General features: G+C 42.4%; 1 protein-coding gene across 3 annotated transcripts in view; it reads left to right on the plus strand.

The window, feature by feature from the left end:
- Window positions 1-22,915, plus strand: part of fmnl2a (formin-like 2a) — a 67,713-nt gene extending 44,798 nt beyond the window's left edge. Inside the window, exons 9-27 of one of the 3 annotated variants that reach the window (XM_080413107.1) lie at window positions 225-318; window positions 1,613-1,687; window positions 3,001-3,111; window positions 3,453-3,602; window positions 4,217-4,318; window positions 5,252-5,573; window positions 5,783-5,959; window positions 8,755-8,879; window positions 10,030-10,232; window positions 10,449-10,683; window positions 11,338-11,406; window positions 11,630-11,710; window positions 11,801-11,930; window positions 13,076-13,239; window positions 13,666-13,767; window positions 16,108-16,206; window positions 17,041-17,167; window positions 18,042-18,163; window positions 20,791-22,915. In XM_080413107.1, the coding sequence (XP_080269233.1) occupies window positions 225-318; window positions 1,613-1,687; window positions 3,001-3,111; window positions 3,453-3,602; window positions 4,217-4,318; window positions 5,252-5,573; window positions 5,783-5,959; window positions 8,755-8,879; window positions 10,030-10,232; window positions 10,449-10,683; window positions 11,338-11,406; window positions 11,630-11,710; window positions 11,801-11,930; window positions 13,076-13,239; window positions 13,666-13,767; window positions 16,108-16,206; window positions 17,041-17,167; window positions 18,042-18,133 (2,458 nt within the window). In that variant the 3' untranslated portion in view covers window positions 18,134-18,163; window positions 20,791-22,915. Of the gene's footprint in view, window positions 1-224; window positions 319-1,612; window positions 1,688-3,000; window positions 3,112-3,452; window positions 3,603-4,216; window positions 4,319-5,251; window positions 5,574-5,782; window positions 5,960-8,754; window positions 8,880-10,029; window positions 10,233-10,448; window positions 10,684-11,337; window positions 11,407-11,629; window positions 11,711-11,800; window positions 11,931-13,075; window positions 13,240-13,665; window positions 13,768-16,107; window positions 16,207-17,040; window positions 17,168-18,041; window positions 18,164-19,817; window positions 19,915-20,790 lie in introns of all 3 variants that reach the window. The other 2 variants (XM_080413108.1, XM_080413106.1) reach the window with 2 other exon arrangements.
- Window positions 22,916-23,481: the final 566 nt, after the last annotated feature.

Raw genomic sequence — 23,481 nt, forward strand, 5'->3', positions numbered from 1 at the left:
TTTTTTAAGCTCTTGCCATTGGTCAATATTTCAAAAGTTATATACATACATAATTGCTCTAAACACAATAATTGGTGTGCATAATAGACTATGTAGAGATTGGTGTAAGGAATAAATTAGACTCTCTGTCTTGTTTATTCCACCTTTAACTTTGGGTTTGTTGCAGTATTGGCACATTTCCTAACCAACATTAAGCTTTCATTTTCACTGTTTTATTTTCACAGAACCAAAGCTCTCGTGTTGGAGTTACTGGCGGCAGTTTGTCTCGTGAGAGGCGGCCATGAAATTATTCTCTCTGCATTCGACAACTTTAAGGAGGTACGGGGGTCTGAGGCAGTCGGAGGGGATGTGTTATTATATCTCAGCTGTGTAATTTCAAACAGTGACTCAGGCAGGAGGAATGCGGCCCAGGCAGACATGAGACCGTCGGATCCGTCATTCCTAAACGTGGATAGCATCTAGGAATGCAATTCAGCGCTTTGTCAATACCTCACAGGCACAGGTTGGGCCGCGTAGCGCAGGAGGCCCGGTCGACCTCGCCGGTTCCAAGGGGGAAAAACGGTTATGTTTGTGTTGAGCGGATTTGGCAACCACATCAAAGTCTGCACAACAGAGGGAGGGAGAAGGGTAATAGACAGCCTCGTCTGACCTTTGCCTGTCTGTGTGAGATATTTCTGGCTGCCGTAGAAGGAAGCAGGAGTTTCTGACAGTAGGTGCTAACAGCACTCCAATTTGTAGGCTGGATTCGGAAACGGCGGGCCGACTGCAGTTAATGCAATATTTACACCCCAGAATGAAATATTGAATATTAGGCTACTCTCAACAGCACTGGCATGTGTAACAAGGTTTAGGGAAAGTTCCAACATGGGTCCAACACGTCTGAAATGGACTGATAATATGACAATCGGAACCACTAACTGTGACACATTATTTCAAAATATAATATTCTCACCATGACACATTGATTGTTTAAATACAAGGAATGTTTAATTAAGGCTTGATGTTAATTAAAATGAAGATTTCTCACTCACTCACTCACTCACTCACTCACTCACTCATATGAAGCATGCCAGGTGGTTCTTGCGACAGGGTACAGGTTATGGCACAAAGCATTACACAGAGGTCTATGGATACAAGCCCGTCCTTCCTCCTCCTCGGTCTTTAATCATCCCCCTGTCTCTTCTGCATTGCCTCTGAGCAGTGTTTGAACTGCAGAGCATCTCTGTCTCGATGCTTTATTTGACTCTCAATCTCTCTCTTCTGTCTGTCTGTCTGTTTCTCTCTCTCTCTCTTTCTCTCTCCTGTAGAAACTGTATAGTAATCACAGACAGGAGGGGAAAATAGGTCATGCCTGTTCTAAAGCCAGTGGTGCCAGAGGGGGGAGGTGTCTGGAGACATTGTGTATAGGGAGTAGTGAAATGAAAGAGGAAATCTAGAATCGCTTTAACTAAGGGAGCTTGCGTCATGGTTCATATAAAACAAAAATGAAGGATTGGGGGTCAGGGTTGCTAGCTGTATAAATTGACCAATTTGATGGCATAGAATAATGTGTGTTCCTTCTCACACCAATGGAAGCAGTGGATAAGTAAATGATGCGTGTTTTGCTTTGCAGGTGTGTGTGGAGACGCAGCGGTTTGAGAAGCTAATGGAGCATTTCAAGAATGAGGACAACAACATCGACTTTATGGTACAATCACGCACGCTAATGGCTATCGATTGCTACACGAACCCTGCGGACTTCCACGTCACAGCACAAACCTCAGCGTAGCATATCGAACGAGTGCAGCCCTGTGTGAGGAACTCTTGCCAAGCAGTCTGTTTCGGCGCTGATTACTGCTAATTACCCTAGGAGAGATGAATGGAAGACGCTGTGTGAGAAGAGTGCCAGTTATACATAATTTCCCCCAATATGCCTCTCCGGCTAAGTGTCTCCATTTGTGTGCGTGTGCGTGCATGTGTGAGTGAGTTAGCTGGTGAGAGAGGGCCAACAGATGCTGTGTTTGAATAGTCCTTGTGTGCCACAAGTCACAAGTCGGCTCTGAAGCCCTTGGTAGGACGCCAGTCGTTTGACAGCAGCACGAAAGCAAACAGATATGTCAGAGCTGGCATCTCGCACAGAGACAACTCTGAGCTTCTTACAGGAAGTTCATTAAGCTAGCGTTCTGGAGAAGGGAATGGATGCCAGTGCTCCGATGTGAATATTAGGAGAGGAAGAGATCCCCTTGATCTGTTTATACAGCCTCCATGGAAGAAGGCCAATGTCACGGAATTAGCTGATTTGCTGATTTCCTTATGCAGATCCTTTTATAAGCAGTTTTGAAGAGGGTGTGTGTGTTCTGAGCTAATCTCACAAACCGCAGGACCGGTCAGCACAAAATGTCTTGTGCACACTGTCAGTAGGCCACAGAAGTTCCTCCACTCACTTATTTCATATATATCAAAGGGGCTCTGATCGTGCTGAAATATTGTCAAAATTTGGAGTATTACGTCATAGATTTGTCATAGATGACTGATGTCACAGGCTGGCCACATAAATCAATTATCCATTAATAAATCATTGCCAGGGCCCTGAAACATTTACTAGTTACAGCGCAATAGCTGTTTGTCAAGTACAGAGTTGCACTATTGATTACGTCAATACAGTAAAAATCATACACTGATTTTATTTTGTTAACTTAGTCACTCACTCAATTTCCTGTCTCTCCACTATGTCCTGTCTAAATAAAAGCAAAACTACTTCAGTGATAATCTTATAAAAAGAATGCCGCTGTGGTCTCTTTTCTTTTCCCGTTTTTTGGGGGGAGTTCTTCTTTGGAGCATCTAAAGAGAACAGTGGGTGTTGTTTTGTTTCCTTTGTTAAATGTGGTACTTTTAAGCCCTTTTGAGACTAAGTGACTTGGAGACGAGAAGTGATCATGGGTTATACAAATCCATGTGACTTGACTTGAGCTGTTTGACAACCTCTTCCCCTTCCTGTACTTGTCCTTGCTGATTCCCCAGGTGGCATGCATGCAGTTCATCAACATTGTGGTACACTCGGTAGAGGACATGAACTTCAGAGTTCACCTACAGTTTGACTACACCAAGCTGGGTCTGGATGAGTACTTAGATGTGAGTAGAAGGCATGCGCCAGAACTCACAATTCTTTCTCTCTCACTCTCTCTCTCTCTCCCCCACTCTCTCACTTTGATAGCTCAGCGCTGAAGCATAGATTCTCATTACAGCTCCCCGGTGACCGCGACCACAGCAATGCGGTCAATACAGAGTTTTCCATGAATTTAGAAAAGCGGTCAATTCTGTAAACTCTTCTCCAGTGCTCGACTGTAGAAAGCTTGATCAATGGTCACCCCATATCTATCTCTCTCTCTCCCCTCCTATGTCTCTCTCTGCTTCTTTGTGCAGTTTCTTGTGCATGCGTTTGCATGTTTGTTCATTTCACTCTTATTTTCCAGAAACTGAAACACACGGAGAGCGACAAGCTGCAGGTTCAGATCCAGGCCTACCTGGATAACGTGTTTGATGTGGGAGCCCTCCTGGAGGATGCCGAGACCAAGAACGCAGCCCTGGAAAGGGTGGAAGAACTCGAGGAGAACATGTCACATGTACGTTTCATTTGAACACTCCTATCTACTCCCTGCACAACCTCTGAGTGTACCGCCGTCCAGAGCGCCGTGGCACGTTGGTGCAACGGTGTCAACACCAGTGAGGTGTAACGCAGTCCGTTTAAAGCTCTGTCACACTAGCTCTTTATCTTGTGCTCCTCAATTTAAGCCTGTTTCAATCTCTCTCTCTCACACACACACACACACACACACACACACACACACTCACTCACTCACTCACTCACTCACTCACTCACTCACTCACACGGTACACATGCTCTTTATCAGCAATGTCTTACAGTTGCCCACATCCACACCTGAGAGCCACAGTCCACTACCCCTGGACGTTTAGCAGCTCCAACAGTGCAACAGCTGGGGGTCAAGTGCCTTGCTCAAGAGCACCTCAGTAGTTGTCAAGCGAGCGGGTGCAGCTGGGTTTCCCGTTGGAAACCCAGCATTTCGCTGGGATGTGAACCAGCAAGGTTCCCAGTCCCAACATCTCCAACCTGGTTGCTGCCATGACCCAAATCTTTCCTTCTTGTTTTAACTGTTGATATCTGTCAATATCTCTGTATGACCTTTCCCTTTCTGCTGTCTGTTGTTGGTGGTCCCAGATGACGGAGAAGCTGCAGGACATGGAGAATGAGGCCATGTACAAGATCGTGGAGCTGGAGAAGCAGTTGATGCAAAGGAACAAGGACCTAGAATCCATCAGGGTCAGATTCATAATCACTCATTAGCCTATAATTAATGCACAGAGCCAATACGCACAACACCCAAAACTTGTTCTACACTGTAGAACAGTAGAATCTACAGTAAAGCTGGGGGGAACGCCATTTCCACGCAGAAAGAAATAAGCGGTGAATTATTTCGCTAGTAATATTTTTTCCAGTAGTTTACCATTATAAACCTTTATTTCTGTACTGTTTTAAATGCCAGTTAGAACATACAACAACAGCAACATTTTAAAATACCTCTACTGTATTTACCATACATTGCTCTATGCATGAACATGCGCATGAATCTGTGCAAAGTGTGCATCAATTATTACATACATATACCTTAATGTTGTAAAACCGTATGTACATATCTGTCCTTAAAGGGAAGCTACAGAATCATGGTTTTGATGTGCATTTCAGTTAATTGGTTGATGGTTGTCATAGTCTGTAGAAACGGCCATATTTATGATACAGCCCATATTGACAGAGACAATCAGTGTTCTTACAATTCCCATGATGCATGTCATGGGCAAGCATCAGCCTGGAGTGTCCATATGGTCTATGGCAGCCATTAAATCAACCTGATTGATATTTTCTGAAGTCAGGATCACAGCAATGTCACTCATGGCCACCGAGGGTAGCGGCTAAACAACAGGAAGTAAGGGTTGTAGTTTTCACATAACCAAATCGCCTCGCCGAAGATGGCCAATCTATAAGCTCGCATCACGACGCATGCATTGTGAGCTTGTAGAGCTGATATTTTCGGCAAATCTTCCCCTATTTTCCGCCAAAATTATGTTCGCCTATTATGACATGCCCAGAATAAGGATGCTATCTTAACAGCACTTGACTTGGCTTCCTCCCAGTTCTTTTTACAAAGTGCTCCATACAACTGATAATTTCCTGTCACACGCCTCTTCCCCCAAACAGGAAGTGTACAAGGACGCCAGCACGCAGGTGCACACGCTGCGGCAGGTGGTGAAGGACAAGGACGCGGCTATCCAGCGGCAGAGCAATCTGGAGAAAAAGATCCACGAGCTGGAGAAGCAGGGCACCATCAGGATCCACAAGAAGGGCGACGGCGACATCTCCATCCTGCCCTCGCCGCCCTCCGGTGCCACCCTGGTGCCCGGTATGGTGGGCGTGCCTGGAGGTGTGCCAGGGGGTAACTACAGCCCTAACCACGTGGGAGGGGTCCCGGGCATGCCCGCCCCTCCACCTCCACCCCCACCACCCCCAATGAACGGCATCGGTAGGTTCAGCGTTGGCTTGAGCTTAGTTCATTCACACATATAAATGATAGATTTGTACATATGAGTCTGTCAGCGAGGTAGTTGAAATGAGATTGATCATAGAATTTAATTAAAAAAGGTTTATTTTTTATTCTCGATATGCGTTTTCTCTTCTTTCATGTCAACCTCTCTCTCTCTCATTTCCCTCCCTCTCCTCTTCATCCTCCAGTGGCAAATGGACCTTCGTCTTCCACGGTGGAGCCCCCACCTCCCCCTCCTCCTCCTCCACCTCCTCCCCCAGGCCTTGGTTTTTCAGCCCCCCCGCCCCCTCCCCCTCCTCCGCCCATGGCCCCTCCGCTACCCGGCTGTGGCACCCCCACCGTCATCATGAACTCTGGGTTGGCAGGTGAGGTCACCCGTGGTCAAGATTCCTGCATTGTGTGTGTGTGTGTGTGTGTGTGTGTGTGTGTGTGTGTGTGTGTGTGTGTGTGTGTGTGTGTGTGTGTGTGTGTGTGTGTGTGTGTGTGTGTGTGTGTGTGTGTGTGTGTGTGTGTGTGTGTGTGTGTGTGTGTGTGTGTGTGTGTGTGTGTGTGTGTGTGTGTGAGAGAATCACAATTGCGTTGCACAGTAAAAGATAACGTTATGTGTCACACAGTAAAAGATAACGTTATGATAAACTAGACGGTTCCCTTTGAATGCAGGCATTGGTTGGTTTCAGATAACCACGTCATATTTCTTTCCGTGGGCTGAACTTGAACTGAAACTGTGAACTGATGTTGATAATGTGCCAACGGTATTTCATCAGTATGACAAGTATATGGTGGCGTAGCAGTACTTAAAATACGAATAGGTGTGTGTGTGTGTGTGTGTGGGCCCACAAGGTCATTTAGCTTCCTGTCTGTCAGTCACATGGGACCTGTGGCAGTGTGACTCAGGTCTGTTGATTCTGCTGCTCACATGATATTGTGGTTGTCGGGCTGAAACATTGCATGTCCAAAACTGTTACTTTTCAGGAAACGGAAGAAAATAACCTGCTTTCCAATGGATCCAATGTATTTATATTGTCACAAGCTCTTAATACTTTTCATTGGTTAAACGATGTATAAAACCCACAGACATAGTTAACCACATTCACTTTCAAAATGTTTTGAAACTAGCGAAAATGGCAGATCTACAAGCTCGCGCGATGCGACATGTTGTGAGCTTGTAGATCGGCTAATTTCTGCTGTTTTTGAGCGACACTCATGTATGACAAAGTAGGGCATTCATTCACAAAACAAAAAGTTGAAATATAGAGATAGAAGGTTTCTGCTTGAGAGCAACAGTATGACTAATGATGGTTGAGATAGTCAGACACTGACTGAGAGACCTTAATGTAACTGTTTTGTCTGTGTGTGTGTGTGTGTGTGTGTGTGTGTGTGTGTGAATGTGCTTGAGTGAGCAATTTGTTTGCCTGTGTCTGTTAACGTGACCTTAGCCAAACTGTTAAAGGAGTACTTTATCGTAAGTAAGTAGATGACCGTTCAACTCACTGAATAAATGGTCTGAGGCTGAATTCATAAATTTACATCTTTGAGTCAAAATACTGAATGTCAGACCTGATTTATACTTAGTTATATGATGGTATCTCACACCGGAAATAGCCTGTCACAACGCATAAGTGCGATGCGTTGTGAGCTTGTAGATCAGCTGTTTTGGCACTGGACTTAAGACCTCTTGGTATTGGTGTTAGGATTTTCATCTTGAAAGCGTGGTTGGACTATGTACGTCTGAGGCATGTATGTATAAGCTGTCCTAATTTCTTTGAAGCTTAATTTATACACCATCACACAACGGTGTCACTTGCTGAAAATAAGTTATTGTCAGCAAGCAACACCATTGTACTACGGAGTATAAATTAGGCTTGAAATCCTTAATGATATCTCTTTGACCCGTTTCTTTCTTGTCTTTCTGTCAACCAGAGGGACCCATCAAACTGTTCTGTAGGTTTTTCTTTGTAATGAGTATTCTCTTTTTTTTTTCTTTCCCCGCTCATTCCCTTTGCCACAAGTTTGGAAATTTGTATTTTCAGTCTCTGAACATACAGGAACAAGCCTCTCATGTGGAGAAAACCTCTCATGCTGTTGGCCACTCAATGCTGAAGACTTTTCCGTAGCCATGCGTGAAGTTAAACGCTCATGCACTCTCTTTGAAGTACCCCTGGCCGTTTCTAAACAACCCAGATGGCTTTTGTTTGAATAAAAAAAATGTCAGCGATTCTCTTCTCCTAAACACTACATGAAAACGCTAGTCCCACAATGCATATATTTTAAGCTTATGAATTTACTTTTCACACACTCTGCTATTTTATCTCGCACATAAATATTAGCCATAAAACATTTACAGTGTGAAATCATGATAACGCAACTCTGAAAATACAATATTTCAAAATCCTGCACGATTTCCCCTCACACCTTGGTGTACTGTGTGTGTGTGTGTGTGTGTGTGTGAGAGTGAGTTTTGCAATGCCTGGAAGTGTTGTGGCTGCATGCTGAGACACAGTGTCGTGCTATGGCAGGCAGATGATAGTAAGAGATAGGGCAAGTGTTACGCAAATTTGGAATGCTGTTCGCCACTGCCTTATCTCTCTGCCCCGCTAACACCCCAGCTGTGTGGCACCCAGCCTACCATGGTGAGGCACAACTCCACATTAGGATTGAGGGAATGAGCCAGGGAATGAGCCATGCAGGCATCATAATCCCTTTATTATAATAGTCTGTCAGAGTGCCAGGGCTGAAATGCCTCACCAGGTGGCGATAAAAGGTATTTAAGGTGCATATTATGCACCTTAAATACCTTTTTTTTTATCACCGCCTTGCAAGATATCTAGACTTAAAAAAGGATTTGCTTTGTTAGTATTGAAAGACCTGGTATGCCACCAGAAAAGAGTAGGTTTTACCTTTAAAAAAATCACACTATGCAATTATTTAATAATTATGATTATGGTAAAATCGGCTCAATCAAAATGATCATGACACGATTAGACGGACACAGGGTCTAGCGGAAGAGGGAGTCATCTCCATGTGTCGTCACTTTTTGGATGCCTGTCTACCCCTCCACCAAATTACCTGCACGATGTGTGTGCGCCCATCCCTGTGTGTGTACATAAGTGTGCTCCAGCACTAGAAAATGATGACTAACTCCTTTGTGTGTCCTATCCAGCCGTCAAGATTAAGAAACCCATTAAGACCAAGTTCCGCATGCCCGTCTTCAACTGGGTGGCCCTGAAACCCAACCAGATCAACGGAACCGTCTTCAACGAGATCGACGATGAGAGGATACTTGAGGTAAGAGTTGTCCTGAGGTTAATCACACGGTTATTAATTTACTCTTTCATGAGGATCGTTCCTTTGATGGCAAATTTATGGTGTACTCTCTGGCTCTGTGTGCCAATGTGCAATTAAAGCTAGGGGTGCAGCAGATAATTGCACTAATCGATGTATTCTTTAAAAAAAAAAATATATATATATATATATATATATATATAATTGTTTTTCAAAAACACATAAAATAGCAGATCTACAAGCTCACAATGTGTCTCAAAGCAAGGCAAGAGCTTGTAGATCAGCTATTTTCTCTATTTGTTTATAGTATAAGTAGTAGTATAAAAAGGGGCATAAGTGGTTAATCACACTAATCAATTTAGTTGAGTATCAAAAATGTTCACTTCGATACATGTATATATATATTTTAAACCCATAGACCTGAGGCCGATTCTAAAAATGCCTTCTAAATAAACAGTTTTCTGTCTATCTAAAAAATATAAAATGAACACATATGCTTTCCTAGATTGAATGGGTTAAAAACACTTAAATAAAAAAAATAAAAAAATCAATAGCATAATCGCTAAGAACAATCAATAGTTGCAGCCCACAATCAAACCACTTGAAGCTATCATTTGTTACAGCCTCCAACAAGCTACTGAACTGTAATGGTACAGTACATAATAAGCACCTAGCACTTCTTAACGGCTTTAACCCATTTAGACCTGAGGCCGATTCTAAAAACGCCTTTTCTGAAAAACTTCAAATATGTATTCAAAAATTACAAAACAAATATGTTGCTATATACTGTACATAGCAAAAGGGGTTCCTGTCTTGAAAGGTATAGTTACAAATAGGGGTTCCTGCCCAAAATAGGTTAAGTTGTCATGCTGTTAATGTTAAATATGTATGTATATGTCAAATGTCTCTCTTTTATGTTTTAAGATGTTTTTATGTGAAGCAACTGTCTTGTACCGTGTCAAATTCTTGTCATGTTTTTGATAAATTGTTTATGTGAAGCAGTGTACTGTATCACCGTATCCGAGACAATATTCCCCTCGGGGGACAATGACGTTTACCGTCCTCGTCCTCACACACATTACTGTACTCATAACAGCATTTTGTTTCTTTAGGCACAATATATTAGCAATAATATTTAAGTGTTGCCTTTCAGGACCTGAATGTAGATGAGTTTGAGGAGATGTTCAAGACTAAGGCGCAGGGTCCAGCCATTGACGTAACCATGAACAAACAGAAGGTCATCCAGAAGGGGCCCTCCAAAGTGACTCTGCTGGACTCCAACAGGGCAAAGAACATGGCTATCACACTCAGGAAAGTCGGCAAGGCGCCTGAGGAGATCTGCAAGGCCATTCAACTGTAAGAGCTTTTAGAGTGGAAAAAACCCTTCTGTTCTTGTGTTGAAAAACAACATATAGTAGTCATGTCTTTGCGTATGTGATTGTCCATGTTTTTTGTTCATGTGTGCATTTTTGTATGTGTATTTACAACCATACCTATATAAACTGCTGCGTATCTGGAGCTCTGTCATATCAACTGCTCTTTGATGCCCTCTTGTTTCCTTGTTCCTATCAGGTTTGACCTACGCACCCTGCCGGTGGACTTTGTGGAGTGTCTCATGCGTTTCCAGCCCACCGATCATGAGATCAAGGTCTTCCGTCAGTTTGAGAAGGAGCGCAAGCCCGTGGAGAGCCTGACAGATGAGGACCGCTTCATGATGCAGTTTAGCAAGATTGAGCGGGTCATGCAGAAAATGACCATCATGGCCTTCATTGGCAACTTCACTGAGAGCATCCAGATGCTGACACCGGTAAGGCCCAGGGGCTTTTTTGGCTCTTTTTGTTCAGTCCTCTGCTTAATGTTACATAAGTATAAGTAACTATACGTTTCTCCTTTACTAGTTTCTAGGATGAAAATATTCACACTATTTTTACTACTTTTCAATAATTCAATTAACCTTTAATTTACCTCAAAACATATTTTAAAAGTTGCTAGCCAAAAACACACCCCCTCCATAGCTGCCTTTTTGAGTGTAATTCCAGGCAGGCAGTTTCTGTTCTGTAGGGGGAGCTGCTCCCCCACCCCTATCCGGAACTGGTTGTAGCTTTCGGTTTTGTGTCCTGAAACCATAGTTACTGTGAAAGGTCTTCTGCCTTGTAAGCACAGGCTAGAGAGCCCGTAGAAAAGTTCCCTTTTAGAGACGAGACCTCATTGATTGAAAATTAATCCCTCGCAAATCTCTTACAATGTTATTGTGAAAACCCCAAATGAGTAAAAACACTGCAAATTCCCTTAAGCCATCATGCACTGTCTGAAGACTGCGAACAGTGAGAGATGGTTATGTCTAGGCAACCAGATTTTGTGTGGTTAGGATGATCATCTGGGAGGGAGGTTTACTGAGATTGCCCTTTTTTTCTAAATTTTCCACCATTTTTAAAATATCCTTCACTTTGTTTCCCTGTAGCAACTTCATGCAATCATTGCAGCGTCTGTCTCTATCAAGTCCTCCCAGAAGTTAAAGAAAATCCTAGAGGTAAGTGTATTTATGTATATCAGTTTGATGTGCTGAATAGTAACATAAGATCAAATAATAGTCCTCAAGCTGGTAGTATATTCTATGTTCTTTTGTTTATTGCAGATTTGGCAATATTAGTTTATTTTATGTTGATCTTCATTTGTCCTGCACCTAGACACTTAATGATGTGTTGAATAACATGCATTGGTGAGTCATTTTAATTGTTTTATGTGTTCCTTAGATTATCTTGGCACTCGGAAACTACATGAACAGCAGCAAAAGAGGAGCGGTGTATGGTTTCAAGCTACAAAGCTTAGACTTGGTAAGTTACTTCTTCCTGCCCTCTTAGATTTACGTTTTCATTACAGAATCCTGCTGCTCATCTCACGGAACGTTTTTTTATGTTCCACAGCTGCTCGACACCAAGTCAACGGACCGTAAGCTGACACTGCTGCATTACATAGCTAACGTAGTTAAGGAGAAATACCAGCAAGTGTCTCTTTTCTACAATGAGGTGCATTACGTGGAGAAAGCTGCAGCAGGTGAGTTATACAGCACAGGTGGACTCCTAGTTAACCCATTAAAACCGGGAACGCATCTGTGTAACCACTTTAACCATTATTTTATGCTTTGGCTATTCAAAAATAGCAGATATACAAACTCATAGCGCGGCACTGAGTGCCACTGACATTTTCAGAAAATGTCTTCTGAACTGTTAGGATTTAGAAGACATTTGTAGAATCCCCGGAAGCAAAGATTTGAGTTACAAATGTTCGCTTTGAAAATATAAATATTCAAAGAATTGTCACGATAACAAAAAAATCATAGTGCGTCACTTCATGCCGCACTATGAGCTTGTAGATCTGCTATTTAAAAAAAGATCATGAACATTAATGTACAAATCTTTGAATATATATATATATATTTTAAAGCGACCATTTTTAACTCAAATCTTTGCTTCTGGGGGGTCCCTGGAGCAATATATTTTGAGATGGGGGTCCGTGGCCAATTACATAACATTTTGGGGGTCCTTGACATGAAAAAGTTTGAGAACCACTGATATACAGCACAGATGGACTCCTAGTTAAGCTAACTACTACCCCTAGTGGTCCCTTTTCCCCCTCTACACCAAATGTCTTCTAATATTTTGGTGAATGTTTGCCTATTTTTGACTAATGTTTGCTTTGTATATACTGTGATAATAATAATCTTTATTTATAGAGCACCTTTCAAACATAATATATGGAGTTCAAAGTGTTTAACATTAAAATTACAACAGTTGAAAATGTTTTACATTAAAATTAGAACAGTTCAAAGTGTTTTACATTAAAATTAGAACAAAGGTCAAATGAAACATAACAACAATAAAATGGGGGATCTAGTTGAGGGTGAAATAAAAGTGTCTGTAGGAAATCATTTAAAAGCAAGGTCATAAAAGTGTCTTTTTAGCTGCCTCTTAAACCTTAAAATCAACTGAGGTTGCCTATTACAGTATTACATGCCCAGAATAGGGACACTAGGGAATCATGTGGTTAAAGAAAGGATGTCAACATCTGCTGTGAAACTGTGAAAGTTGTCAGTACATCACAATGGCACAAAAGACAAATTCCTGTATATTTTGTTCAACTTGGCGATAATGTATTTATTCATCGTCTGTGTGTTTCTATTTGTGCCTGTCTGTTGTCAGTGTCGCTGGAGAATGTCCTCCTAGATGTGAGGGAGCTACAGCGAGGCTTGGAGCTGACCAAGAGAGAGTACAGCATGCACGGTCACAACACCATGCTCAAAGACTTCATCGCACAGAATGAGGGCAAGCTTAAGAAGCTTCAGGACGACGCCAAGATTGCACAGGTGACCTTCTGTTTGCCCAGCCCCAAATGTCCTTATCTGAGGTTCCCTTTTACTTGTCTTTTAACAGGAAGGGGTGCCACCGTATCTGCAAGCGCTTTCAATGAGTGTAGCAACTCATAATGTAACAACGGCTCATAATGTAATAACCTAAATGTATGTAATAAAAACTCATAATGTAATCAAATCATGAGCGCATAACATAACAGATTTTTGCATAATTTAACATTAAGATCCTTACGTAGCCGCTCATAATGTATTAACAGTTCATAATGTAATAACAGCTCATATTGTTGAGGAAGGTGTTACATCGTAATAATCATGTCAGTATCATGGTCATTATCAAGTCAGTATCATGGTCAGTATCATGGTCAGTATCTTATGATGTTTTATGGGTTTTATCATCTGATTTTGTCTTGTCTTTGGAAGGATGCCTTTGATGAAGCCGTGAAGTTCTATGGGGAGAATGCCAAAACCACGCCTCCTTCTGTCTTCTTCCCAGTGTTTGTGCGGTTTGTCAAGGCCTATAGGGTGAGCAACACACACACACACACACACACACACACACACACACACACACACACACACACACACACACACACACACACACACACACACACACACACACACACACACACACACACACACACACACACACACACACACACACACACACACACACACCTGACCAGCCAATAGCCTGTAGGCATGTCAGCCTTTCTTATGTCAATCTAGCCTCAAGCAGTCTCTGGGGAAGGTCAGTCTGTGGCTACAGGGACAATGTATGGTTCATGCCTCTGTGTGTACGGCACGCATGAATACGTTTGTGGTGCTGCCCTTAAATCTATGGTGCTTCCTCCAATGGTGCTTCCCTGTCCTCTGTGGTGCTTCCAAGCCCCCAGAACCGTGGTAGAACAGTGAAGCTTCCGTCGCCTGGTGGTCAAATCGGGGATTGCAAGACTTCCGCATTTAAAACCCTACTGCGCATGCTTCTATTGTCTGAAACGCCAGTGCGCCTGCTCTATTGGCTCAAACTTATGCAGGAAGTAGAGGTACTTTGGGGTGCAAACAGTGCTTTGTGCGCTTGTGAGCAACTTTCATTGAAATGAATAGGTGGGGGCGGGGCCGTCCGCCCTCTAGATATATTATAACTATGGGTGCTTCCTATGGTGCTTCCCTGTCATCTATGGTGCTTCCTATGGTGCTTCCCTGTCATCTATGGTGCTTCCTAAGATGCTTCCTTGTCTTCTAAGATGCTTCCTTGTCTTCTATGGTGCTTCCTATGGTACTTCCCTATCTTCTACGGTGCTTCCTATGGTGCTTCCATGTCTTCAATGGTGCTTCCTATGGTGCTGTGAAAATGTTGTGTGTGTATAATGTATATAGAGACACATTGACCAGTACCATGGAGACACAATGACCAGTATGTCAGTGTTTTCTTTTTTTAACAATGGTACAGTTAGTACATTGCATGAAAGAAGTGTGGTTAGATGCCGAGTATTTTCTTCCTGCAGCATGGAGAGGTACAGAGACACAGAATGGTCAGCTCCATCTCAGCAGCACAGCAGGACATCTGGTGGTCAGGGATATAATACACTTTACCATAAGATGGAGCTATAAACAGGACGAAGTACTCAAGTAACTCAACCCAATAATAGTGAAACACGTCGTGAGCTTGTAGAGAGAGGCTATTTTCACTATTTGAAATGCTGCTTGCTTAAGTACTGTGGTTAATTCATAATATACCTTTCTCTTCCAAGACATGTAGTCAAAACTTAGTACAATATTCATCTTTGAAACATAATGGAATGAAAGTTATAAGTATAGAAAAATACAAATACTCAAGTACAGATACTCAAATAACGTACTTAAAGGACCACTTGACCCATTTTCAACCTATCTTTATATTGTTGGTCCTCACTAATGCTCATTATAATATGGTATGCTACCATTTTTGTCATCTCACTCTGTGTCTCAGACGAGGGCTATGGACCGTTTAGAAGTCTGCCTACCAGGGACATCATCGGTGATGTCACTGGTAGGTAGGTTTCTGAACTGTTCACAGCCCTCTGAGACAAAGACTGAGAAGACGAAAATGGTACCATTGAAAATGGGTGATGTGGTCCTTTAAGTACAGTACTCAAGTAAATGTACTTCATTACTGTCCACCGCTGGTGCTAAAACAGTTGAGGAAATTACTCAGGCAGACAAAACAGAAACGAAGTGACACATGCTGACCTGTGCATTGAGTTGTTATCAGTAAGCGGGTTAGTTCTGAATGTCCTCTTCAGAATTGTCAAGGTTACACAGACAAACAGAGTTATTATGAGTTATAAGCTACTTAAAATGAATGCAACATTAGCCACACAGTTTTGTTAAACTGTGATTGATGATTACTCTTCGATTGTTGATACCACATAAACTAACACCTACTGTATGCATTCTGTCGCTCCTTTTGCATTGGATTGATGCCATCAAGACATTTTCATTGTGCACTTTTTGTTCAATGACGAAATAAAACCATCCATCCATCCAACAAGGTGTTTTATACATTTTGAACATTGACAGAAAGTAGAGTCTATGGCACCCCTGGATGAATATTGATAACCACCTTTAGGAACCACTGGTCTTGGTCTAGGGTGATTGTATCACTAGAAAGGTGGAAGTGAAATGGTAGAAAACATGTACCCTTCATAAATTCATATGTTCTGTCTTCCAAAACGGTACAAATGAGTACACTTCCAACCGTCCAACCAGTCAGGTAGGAGAGCCACTCCTGACTGGTCGGGATCCAAAAGGTTATTCTGTGAGAATAAGAATATCCCCTACCATAGCCCTATAGTTGACTGTGTGTGTGTCTGTGTCCCGCAGCAAGCAGAGGAGGACAACGAGCACAGGAAGAGGCAGGAGCAGATGATGATGGAGAAACTTTTGGAACAAGAGGCCATGATGGAGGAGAACCAGGGCAAGGTAAGTCTCACTTCTCCCCCACCTCTTTGCCCTTTCCTCTTGCTCCTCATTCCCAATCCCCCGCCACCGTCCATCCTTACTTATGGAACATGGTGGATCAAGCATGCCAGAAGGTAAGCCGTCTCCACTGATCTCCCCTCCATCCCTCCCTCCAGGGGCAGGATTAGCCGTGTGCTGGCTGGCTAGTTTGTTGTTGTTATATTGGACTCGGCAGCCTCGACACCCTGCTGGGTCACATTACATCAAGTCAGGATCAGCAATTACACTACTTAAATTGTCCCATTAACACACAACAACATACGAGGGCACACACTCATCCACTTAGGGCTGGATGAATGCGCTGTAATAAATTAATACAAGCCAAACAGCTGGTGGGAGAAATTTCACAATGAGTGTGAATATATATTTTGGTACTGTTTTTAAATTCATTAGGTGCTAATGTGAAGCTACAGAGAATTCACCTTCTATAACTGTAGTCCTCCCAGGTTTCCAGAAGTTGCCATACCCATTTCCAGTTCAGGTTCCCACAGCTTCATTTGATTCGCTCAAACACATATGAAGGTGTTATAATGTGTGTGCGCAAGGTAAATGCCCAGCGCCACGCCAAGCTGCTGGAGTTTACAAAAATGTGGCGCTACCATAAAAACATCTTGGTGGACACACAGCGCCTTATTCCTTAATAAGCATGCTGCCTTTAACTTGCCAAATTGAACCCCAGTCAATGGGACATCAGTTGATTTTGTGTGTGTGTGCGTGCGCGCGTGCATGTGCGGGACATCAATTTACTGTGTGTGTGTGTGTGTGTGTGTGTGTGTGTGTGTGTGTGTGTACCAGTCTCCGTCCCATAAGGGGGGCAAGCGGCAGCAGCAGGAGTTGATCCAGGAGCTCAGGAAGAAGCAGGTGAAGGACAGCCGTCACGTCTACGAAGGCAAAGACGGAGCAATCGAGGACATCATCACAGGTAATGTGACCTGGGCCAGGCTCCGATCTGGACACATGCACACGTACACACACTGAGATGTATACACAATGCACACACAGGATGCTCTGCATGCAGGTTCTCTCCTGTGCTCTACATTCAGTCATTAACGTGGGAGATTAACCACTAACACAAGAATGTGTTTCTTCTTATTACTTCTTATTAATTAAGCCGTCAGGTGTTTCAAAAACTGCAGGCTTTATTTAACATTATACAGAGTAAAAATCCAGCTAATCTAATGACCTTCTGATCCAGCTCAAAATGTGTGTGACGATCATCATTGCTCATCTTTATCTGCTTGTTGTTGCTTTGTTAACACTATCCATGTACAGGGGGCCGGGCTGTGTCCAGTTCCTAGAACATGAATTGATCTTGCATTCCACAATTGACTACTTTGTCTGTAGTGAAGGAAAAATTACATCTTTTATTTACTGAGAAGCAGTGAAAATGTGCCTCGGGGGGGGGGGGGGGGGGGGGTGGTATTGTAAATGTGTTTCTAGAGATAGACGCCCCAGGCAATTGAAATTCAGAGTAAGCCTAATACACTCACCAGTCTCTAACAATAAAACACTATTACGGAATGACCGTCTACTAAATTTGTAACACTTTATCACCACCTGATTGATAAATACGTGTAATAATCTCACTAAAGTTATTTTACTAGCAGCCCACAAGGCCCCCTTTTTATAGAGCATAACCCCGCTAGAATGTGGACCATTCTAGATTGTATATGCTGTTTTGAGGGTATTTGCTTAGTGCTAACCAGTGCTAAACCCCCTTTTGTAGCATTCTGCTTTCTTATACTGTTTGTGTCTTGTCTTGTCTGTGGCTGTTTTTCCTGTTGTTCTCAATGCAGTGTTGAAGACAGTGCCATTTACCGCCCGCACAGCCAAACGTGGCTCTCGGTTCTTCTGCGAGCCCGCCCTCAATGAGGAGTACCATTACTAAGCTTATAGAACTCTCTCTCTCTTCCGAAAGGTTGCTGGAACACAACGTTCTATCTTTTTTTATTCCTCTCTATCTTCATACCACCCATGTGTGCTCCATCACTTTTTCTCCTTCTCATAACTGCCTCTTCACTCACACACCTGGAACCTGTTTGTATTATGCGTGATGCAGCCCCACCATGGTTCTGGAGACAATCGTGTGTGTGTGTGTGTGCGCGAGTGCATGCCTGACTGTGTGGGTGTCTTTCCCTCTAAGCATGAGGAGTTGGAGGGCTAGCAGTTGTGATGGTGGTGGGGCAACTGTTTTCTCTCTTACCTTGCATGACCTGTGTCATCCATTCATTATCATTGTGTGTATTATCAACTACAGCAAGCCATAATGTCACAGCAGGAACATTCTCCAACCAAGGTCACCATATCTGTGCAGGCAGGAGAGGAAGATTGGTGAAATATATATTTCTTTAACATAATGGAACATTAAGTTAGCTGATAGGCACCATCTAGTGGTGACAAAGTAAATAACATACATAAAACAGAGCTCCCTGCTTTGATAACCAGGAGCAGATCATACGGGTAAAGATGAGTAACAGTAATAGTTAAGCATGATGTCTATTTTCAGTTATCATTGCATATTCAATTATATATTCCAAAGCTAGTACAGCTGCACTCACAGATTCACTCAGACAATACTGTACATGCCTGTGGCATTATACCTTGCCTTCATGTGTTAATGTCTCCATGAAAACTGTTTGATTATCTCAATCACAATTTATTATTGAAGATGTTTTGGCTTTATTGCATGTCAATTGCTTTTCCGCACCCCCTACCCACAATGCATTCCTCTTCACCTAGTTCCGCTTAATTTGTGCTTGGCTCTGACTCCTGCTCATAGGCCACCTTCCAGTCACATGACTGTCTGTAAACCAGCAGGCTAGAGACATATTATTTACTAATGTGATGCATGGTGCATGCTTTTCTTCCAGTACTGTCTTTTAAATCTAAATATATTATCACTGTGTGCCACTAACATACAGCCAGGTAATTCCACTGAATTGCCATTTTTGTGGTGAACTCTTCTCACTCACATATGACTATTGGCCTCCGGGGATTACTTGGCTGCATGCATGCTTTTGGTTGGTTTTTGGTCAAGATGCTATTGAAAGTTCTATGTTGTCTTCCTTTTGGAACCATGTTTGTGTAGCGCTCACGTCGGAGTTTGAAACGGGCTCTTACTTTGCCATGCTGGTAGCCACTCAGCAAAGCAGTCTGGGTTTAGAGACAGAAAAAAAAGAAACAAGCCTAGAAAAGCTTTGATCTCCTCCCTTCCTGTGTGCCAGCTGTATCAGTTAACCGCTCACCTCTCCTGTCCTTGTCACTGCTGCCCCGCTCTGGCCCGGCCCCAGAAACCTGCTTTGCTCGCTCAGCAGCTCTCTCTCTCTCTCTGTTATGCCTAATTTATGCCCCGTCGCATGACTGCGTTGCGCGCCAAAAATAGCAGACCTACAAGCTCACGACGCGCCACATCCACAATGCGTTGTGAGCTTGTAGGTCGGCTATTTTCGGTGTGCGACGAAGTAATGAATCAGGCTTTAGTCCACTGTGAAAAAAACACTTAGGGTGACATTCTCCCGTTCACCCTGACCATCCCCTTTTGTAATGTCCATTTTGTTCTTCTCTTCATCTAGCCCTAAAGAAGAATAATATTACTAAATTTCCCAATGCCTCGAGGGTAAGGAACGCCTCCAATAGCACCTCTGTGGTGGTGGATGTGTCCTAAACCTGGCAAGCAACTCTTTATTACCTCCCTTCTCCTCTCTCTCTCTCCCTCATTCTCTCCCCTATTTAGAGTAGGAATATAGCATCTACTGTGTCATAATGTAGTGTATTTATGACTGTTTGGAATTGCCAGTCTATGTTGGTTAACCACTTGAACCCTAGCATCCCTTTTCTAGGCATTTCATAATGGGCGAGCATTCACATTGTGACTTGTCGAGCTTGTAGATGAGCTATTTTCGGCAAAGAGATTTGATGTAGAGGCAAAAGAAGTAGGGGGTCGGGGCACCTGCTGGCCTAGCGGTCCAGGCGCATACCACATATAGGCTCTAATGCGGCCTGACAGCGTGTCGCGGGTTCAAATCCCGTTCGCGACGACCTTTGCTGCGTGTCACTCCCCGTCTCGCTCTCCCCTGTTTCCTGTCATTCTCTACTACATACTATCAATAAAGGTTAAAAAAAAAAAAAAAGTCACAAAAAAATAGTACATTTAAAAAAGGAGGTGGTCAAGTATAGACCTATAAGGTTCATCAGTCAACGAAGTGTATAGGGTTTAAGTGGTTAACATAATAAAAACGTTTATGGGGAGCATTTGCTAAAGCAGAGATTCCGTTTCCGGATATCGACAGCAGGCTAGCAAATTGAAATCCCCATCAGGCCAGTCTGATTTTATACCATGTTGAGAAGTGTCGCTTAGGAAAACGAAATAATTATTCAGCGAAGTGTCGACCGACAAAGTATAAAAATAGCCTTCGGTACCATATATTTTTTCTGCGTAGAACCCAAGCTGCTTTGGTTGACTGGCTGCCAGCGCTGAGCCTCTGGGCTCGTGTAAGGGGTCTGACAAGATGATTGACAGTTCTTTTATTCCTGCCTTCTCCCCAGATCTGAGGAATCAGCCTTACAGGCGAGCAGACGGCGTGCGGAGGAGCGTCAGGAGACGCTTTGATGATCAGAACTTACGGCCGGTGAACACTGAGGTGGTCATGTGACGAGGGAACATTGCATGTGCTAAAGGGGGGAGAAAATGGGTGGATGGGTAATGAGAGAGAGAGAGAGAGAGAAAGAAAGAGAATAGAAGACTAGGATGGACGTGGAGAGAAGGATGACAAGTGAAAGATGATGCTGAGAGCGTAGTAGCAACCATAGAGATGATTATGTACTGTATATTTACTACATAAGAATACATGTGATGTTATTCCATGTCTGTGGTGTGTAGCAGCAGCTTCTCCCGATGAAGGAATGAAACCTAAAACAGAAGTGTCTTAAAGGTTGATTATAAGAACCTTAGACAAGCCAAGTGCCTGAACTGATTCTTTTCTTTTTTTTTGCGAGTGATCCAATGTCATTTTGTCATGCGTTTGTCCAATGACTGTCTGTTTTTATTACTGTCACTTCAAGCAATACGTGACCAGGCTTTAACTGTAACACTCCTGTGACATGTTGAACTGGACACAGTGGTCTGAAAACAAAGAGCGACACACAAGAGATGCTTCCTGGGAAACGTACGTAGAATGCAGTAGATATGTTTCTCATTGCAAAATAAGTTAGCCAATATTTCACTTTTAGTAATGTATATGAAAGGCCATTAGTACCTTGCATTCCAGTGCTACTGGTATTTTGCCGGGTGCTGCACTAACATTTACACGCACAGAAAAAAATAATATCTCATTTGTTTTTCAAGACTTTAAAGGGCTTGTGAACCCTTCAGAAGAGATGGACAAAAGCAGTGACCCAATACTGGTTGAAATTTCAATGACGTACTTCAGCAAGTACAAAAGACCACAAAGAAATAGCAAAGATAGACTGTACAGAGAAAGTGATAAAATTAAATTAAAGAGACCAGGCTAATGTGAACTGTAGAAAGCTAGGCCTCTCTCCGAGTATATTGACATCTCATTCATCAGTGTTACTATGGTTAGTGGACCAAGCCGTGAATTCTTAGCTCCATATCTATAAAACCTAGGCTGTCTGCTAAAGTAGAAGTAATGTGCCGTCCATTTCAAACACTGCAACGCTGCCACAGTACAGCATTTTGGTTGAATGGTTTCTAAGATAAAATTGGGTTCACAGTCTTTATGGGAGTTTCTAAAAGGACTTACAGTAATAGTGTACACTTCCAGCCAAGCGTAGACACACTGAGACCTACTTGGCGATTAATTGTGAAAACTGGATGTCAAGTTTGCTTTTTAAAACTCTTAAAAGGCTAATCGGAATCTAGGCAACCGTCTATTCACCCTTTTGTAATTTTGATGTATAGTATTTAACCACTGAAAACGGTTTCCTTTTAGCTTTTGCTTATGTTTTCCCATTTGACATGGTCGTTTGTGACGGCACCTAAATGTTAAAGACATGGCAAAACACAAGTTTTCTAAATGTACAGATATTTTGCTACATTTTTTTTACTTAACTCCATTACCGAAAGGTTAATATTGTACATATTGTTTAAACAAAGTTTTCAACGCCCTGTTCTATACAATTTGAATGTTATTTTAACTTATAGTTTGTTTCCATTTTTGTATATTTAATTAAGCCAAAAACCTTGGCTTAAGCCATTAACAAAGAGCCTAGCATGCTAATTAGATTTGCCTCAGCCATGCTCGAGGCACTGGACCACTGAAATTGCTGTTGAGGGTGTGTCACAGAGCAATATCAAAACCAGTTGCATACATCTACAATATTTCAATGTGTAATTCCGCACATATTGCAGTTATAATTTGTCATTGTATGATTGCTACACATTGTAATGCTAATTTTACATTCTATCATTAGGCTGGTGATGTTTTGTGATATACCCTCCTCTCTGGACCATAATATCTATTGAAGCATGTTCATCTCTGATTTGCTTTTACTGTCTATCTGCATCATTCCTCTGACTGGATAATACTGGCATGTCTTTTTCTCATCAGAAATGTATTTTAGGCATTGTGTGCTCATTACAGAATACTTTAAAATAACATGTCTTTTTTTAGGTTATGAGAATATGATCAAATAAACTATTTACACTGAATATTTCATGCTGGTTTCTCGACACGATTGCCGTTTTGTTTCCGGTTGACAACAGTTCTGACTATGTTTGAGTGGTTTAGAATTGCAAAAGTGCTCCCAACCATCAGGATATCACTTTACTGGCAGTAGCAGTAATGTAGTGGCAGCAATAATACTAAAATGTGATTTCATAGTCATATTTTCTCCATTTGACTGCAACAGACACCCAAAATATCCCTTAGGGCAACAGAATTGAAAAAATCAATACAAAACCTATTGCTGGATGAAACACACACACTTTCAAGGGACAGAATCTTACGCGATAGAATACCCGTTAATACACTGCTTCTATGACGTGGATAATAGTGTTTGTATTAGCGATCAACATAATATCAAGCTGTCAATTTATGAAGAACCTCAACATTTGAAAGCTAGAATACTTACATTCTGTATATTTCAAAGTTTTTCCAGTTTCAGTGGTTAATATCAGTGTAGCTGACAAGAAATAAACTTGGACCAAGCTGTTCCCTAGCAACGCAATTCCACTGCCAAGGTCTATTAGCCCCCACACTATGCAGAGACAAAATG

Source organism: Gymnoscopelus braueri, assembly GCF_963280865.1.
Source record: "Gymnoscopelus braueri genome assembly, chromosome: 18".
In the NCBI taxonomy this organism is placed as follows: domain Eukaryota; kingdom Metazoa; phylum Chordata; class Actinopteri; order Myctophiformes; family Myctophidae; genus Gymnoscopelus; species Gymnoscopelus braueri.